Source organism: Rhagoletis zephyria, unplaced genomic scaffold (genome assembly GCF_001687245.7).
Source record: "Rhagoletis zephyria isolate East Lansing unplaced genomic scaffold, Rhagoletis_zephyria_1.1 Rzeph_scaffold_01745, whole genome shotgun sequence".
Classification (NCBI taxonomy): Eukaryota; Metazoa; Arthropoda; class Insecta; order Diptera; family Tephritidae; genus Rhagoletis; species Rhagoletis zephyria.
In genome coordinates this window covers 95,039-98,420 of record NW_016158829.1, presented here as the reverse complement: position 1 = coordinate 98,420, position 3,382 = coordinate 95,039, and the positions used below count along the sequence as shown (strand labels likewise).

The 3,382-nt window shown below is 35.3% G+C and overlaps 1 protein-coding gene across 1 annotated transcript; it reads right to left on the bottom strand.

Moving 5' to 3' along the window:
- Nucleotides 1-1,009: 1,009 nt before the first annotated feature.
- LOC108365010 (odorant receptor 7a-like) lies at nt 1,010-2,671 on the bottom strand. Its single transcript, XM_017618909.1, has 3 exons — nt 1,916-2,671; nt 1,488-1,845; nt 1,010-1,188 (listed from the first exon to the last, which is right to left on the bottom strand). The coding sequence occupies exons 1-3, from the start codon at nt 2,665-2,667 to the stop codon at nt 1,117-1,119; spliced, it is 1,182 nt and encodes a 393-aa protein (XP_017474398.1). The 5' UTR covers nt 2,668-2,671; the 3' UTR covers nt 1,010-1,116.
- Nucleotides 2,672-3,382: the final 711 nt, after the last annotated feature.

Here is a 3,382-nt window from a genome sequence, read left to right as displayed (position 1 = left end):
CCACTTAAAGCTTTGCTATCACTTCCAGTGATAAAACGACGAATGAAATGGTTGGCAAATTAATTAATAAATTCCAAAGTAAATGACACCGAAGCACACTTTTATTGAAAAGTTATTGGAGTGAAGAGTAAATGGTGAGATCATAAAAATCATCGCTAAACGCTGTCGGCACAATTATAAAACTATTCAAAACAAACTAATTAAATTTAGAGGCAAATATTCACAAAAAAAAGCGCGATAATGATTTTTAAGCGCATAACAAATTTGAAGTTTCAAGTACAAATTTTTCTTTTTCTATTTAGTAAAAGGAATGAGTAGAAAATTGAGATTTCGGATGTGTCGCAAAAAGATTTTGGACCTTTCTTTTTTAAGTTAAAGGTTATGTACTTCTCCTTCGTTTTGTGGCGTGCGCCTTTATGTTGTCACACAAAGAGTAGGGTCCTACAGTTCTACGCCGACACCGTACGGCGTTTGTATGTTTATGAGAAGCTGTTTTTCAAGACAGAATTAACTCGGAGGTTTGCCATTGCCTGCCGAGGGGCGACCGCTATTAGAAAAAAAAATTTTTGTTTTTTGTTTTTTTGATATTTGGTTAAACCGGGCTTGAACCCAGACCCTGCGGAATGGTAGCGCGCACCATTATTTTCCATAGTTTCCTATATAAGACACAATTCTGTTGTAACTTATGGAGTTTTATTTTCCACAACAAGTGTCGCCTTCCCATTGCCCTTTACTTAGTATTTATGCATAGAGGGCAATGAAATGTTAGCTATCGCAACAAGCACAATCAACGCGAGAGCACAAAATTTTATCAGTTGCTTTTAAAGAGGGCGTACTGTAGTACTAAATAGTAAATTTAAAGTAAAAAGTTTGACATTTTGAAATTCGCAGTTTTTCCACCCTCAGACCACTGTGCGCCTGGATTCTGCATGCGATATCTATTAAATAAATTAAAATGAAGTCTAATTTAAAACACAGAAAAATATTATTGCAGAAGCTACTGGGTGCTCTTTTTTATTCAATTATTTATTTAAAATCGTGCGGATAAAATATTTTCTACTACATATGTAAATAAGCTGAATATGCCTTTGTTTTCTTTGCATCAACCGCACACCATTAGTCCTTCAAGTTCTCTCCAAGACCCATTTTTTCCATGAAAGTGAAAAGTGTAAAAGAAAATTTTGCGATCTGTAAAAAAGTAGACTTATTCGATTTTATAGCTCCGTTTCGATATCGAGGGCTTCTGTTTTTTTTTGCACTTTTTAGAAAATTTTTTTATTTATTTTTGATAAATATTGCAATCCAACGCGGTCTTAACTGTCGACTCTGATATTAAAAAATCTCAACTTTGGTAGCCGTTGGTGTATTAAATTTACTAGTGAGTTCTAATAAAAGTCAGACATGTGTTCCAATATCAGAGTTGCAGAAGAACGGTCCGAACAGAAACCCTCTATATGTTATATATATTTTTTTTAACAATTGCTCACCGACAAATTAGTAGCCAAATTAATTGGCACCAATTTCATGCCGAAAAATGGTATTAATTGTTGAGAGCGATGTAAAAAGTAGATTAGCAAATTATTGAAGCGTTTATTTTGTGCAAACCAGTTGCATTTGAAAATAGCTTGGCACAACTTTTCGCAATCAGCCAGTAAAAATGACGCGTGATAACAAGTTGGCGAAGTTTGCATGAGTACGCACAACAAATAAATGACTGCAGCAATCTTGGTCGCCAAATCAGCAAAAATGGCAATGTTAATCATTGTAATGCCAAGAATGGTCGCCGTAAAAAGAAGCTGAGTGAATACCGTCACAGATATAATAGATCCCACGATTTCGGCAATTCTATGTGTATAATGGTATTTAAGTATACAATTTAATCGCAAAGAGAATTGCCTACCCTAAACGCACTCACCTTAGTATTTCCTGATGCATAACAATGCATTCTAAAAGCTCATTGTAATTATCATCTGAACTTTTGTTCTCATCATAACCCAAACGTTCCATCCGATCTGCCAAAAGTTGTATCTGCGTGCGTATAATGTAAATATAAACAGACGGATATGAATCGCTCAAAACTTCTTGATATATCAAAAATAAACCCAGGCTTGTATCAAAGCCAACTTGTAGCCAATATTCCCACAAGGATCTACGCCAATCCACATTCGGAATCCAAAACGATACCGGCACATGCCTATCCACCAATGCGGCGACAAGCGACAGAGCATAATACATGGGAAATGCAACTGCAAAACCCAAAACAAGTCGATTACCCATTATGGCACATTCGCGTATCTTTAGCTTGTCCTCGGGTCGTGTGTAACGTTCATCGAGTTTATTTAATATTGGCTCAACGCTACGCAGACGCTTTTGTGCCAATGTTAAAACGGTACGTTTTATCGGTAAAGCCACGATATTTATGGAGGCTTGCAGGCCATTTAATATTTCCATAACGGAGAGCTTATTTCGATCGCGTACCAAACCAATATTGCTAATAACTGGCGAGAAGATTACAAGCGAAAATGTTAGGATTGTGTAGAAGAAATACTGTTTACGATATTTGTCGGGTGGATTAATGCCGGAATATCTGAAGCCATTGAACAAATAGATGACTGCGTCGCGGGAGGCGAACACGTTGCGACCGCGTCCCTTTACCAACTCGAACATTATTGCGTGGCGTTCTCGCTGGAGTTCGAAATTAACTATGGGCTTCGAGTTGGAATTGCGATTTATATGTTGATACTCGCGGCAGAAAAAAGGCTAATTGCTTGAATTTGAACAACTAATTTAAATTTACGGTATTGATTTCCTTATGAGTGTACATACAATGATTTGCAAAAAAAAAAAAATCAAAATCAAAATCTACGAGGGTCAGTAAGCTCAGTAGACTATTGATTTAACAAGATTACTGTCATTTGAGTAATCCCATTTTTTTTTAGCGTTAACGAACTTAGCACATTTTACAGTGCGGGCGCTCTTTTTTTATTGTTCACTTCAAAATTTGAAGTGGACAAAAAAATTCAAATTTCAAATGCATGGTTTCGTTGGATTATTGTTTACAACTCCATAAACAGAACAGTACATCCATGAGCCTAAACTGGCCGTCTAACCTAGATTAATGGTGCTTTTTTAATACTACAATGGTTTTAAACTACAATTTTTCTGTTAAGCTGAATTTTCACTAAGCAATAAATGACAAAATTTGTATTGATCATCTCGGCCATTAAAAATAAAAAAAAAGCCATCAAGTCTATTTCCACAAGGAATTTTTTAAATGGCATACTTTTTTTTTGTTAACTCAATGCCTTAACCAAAAACATGTGAATCAAAATTTCAAACATTATATTTAATATTAAATTTCGAATTTTTAATCTGAATGTTT

What these genes read in the sequence shown, in the direction of transcription:
- LOC108365010 (XM_017618909.1), bottom strand. Translation starts at nt 2,667, where the DNA reads ATGTTCGAGTTGGTAAAGGGACGCGGTCGCAACGTGTTCGCCTCCCGC. An exon ending in ATGCATCAGGAAATACTAAG is followed by an intron (nt 1,846 to 1,915) that starts GTGAGTGCGTTT and finishes TTATACACATAG; the next exon opens with AATTGCCGAAATCGTGGGAT. An exon ending in ATTTGGCTACTAATTTGTCG is followed by an intron (nt 1,189 to 1,487) that starts GTGAGCAATTGT and finishes ACTTTTTTACAG; the next exon opens with ATCGCAAAATTTTCTTTTAC.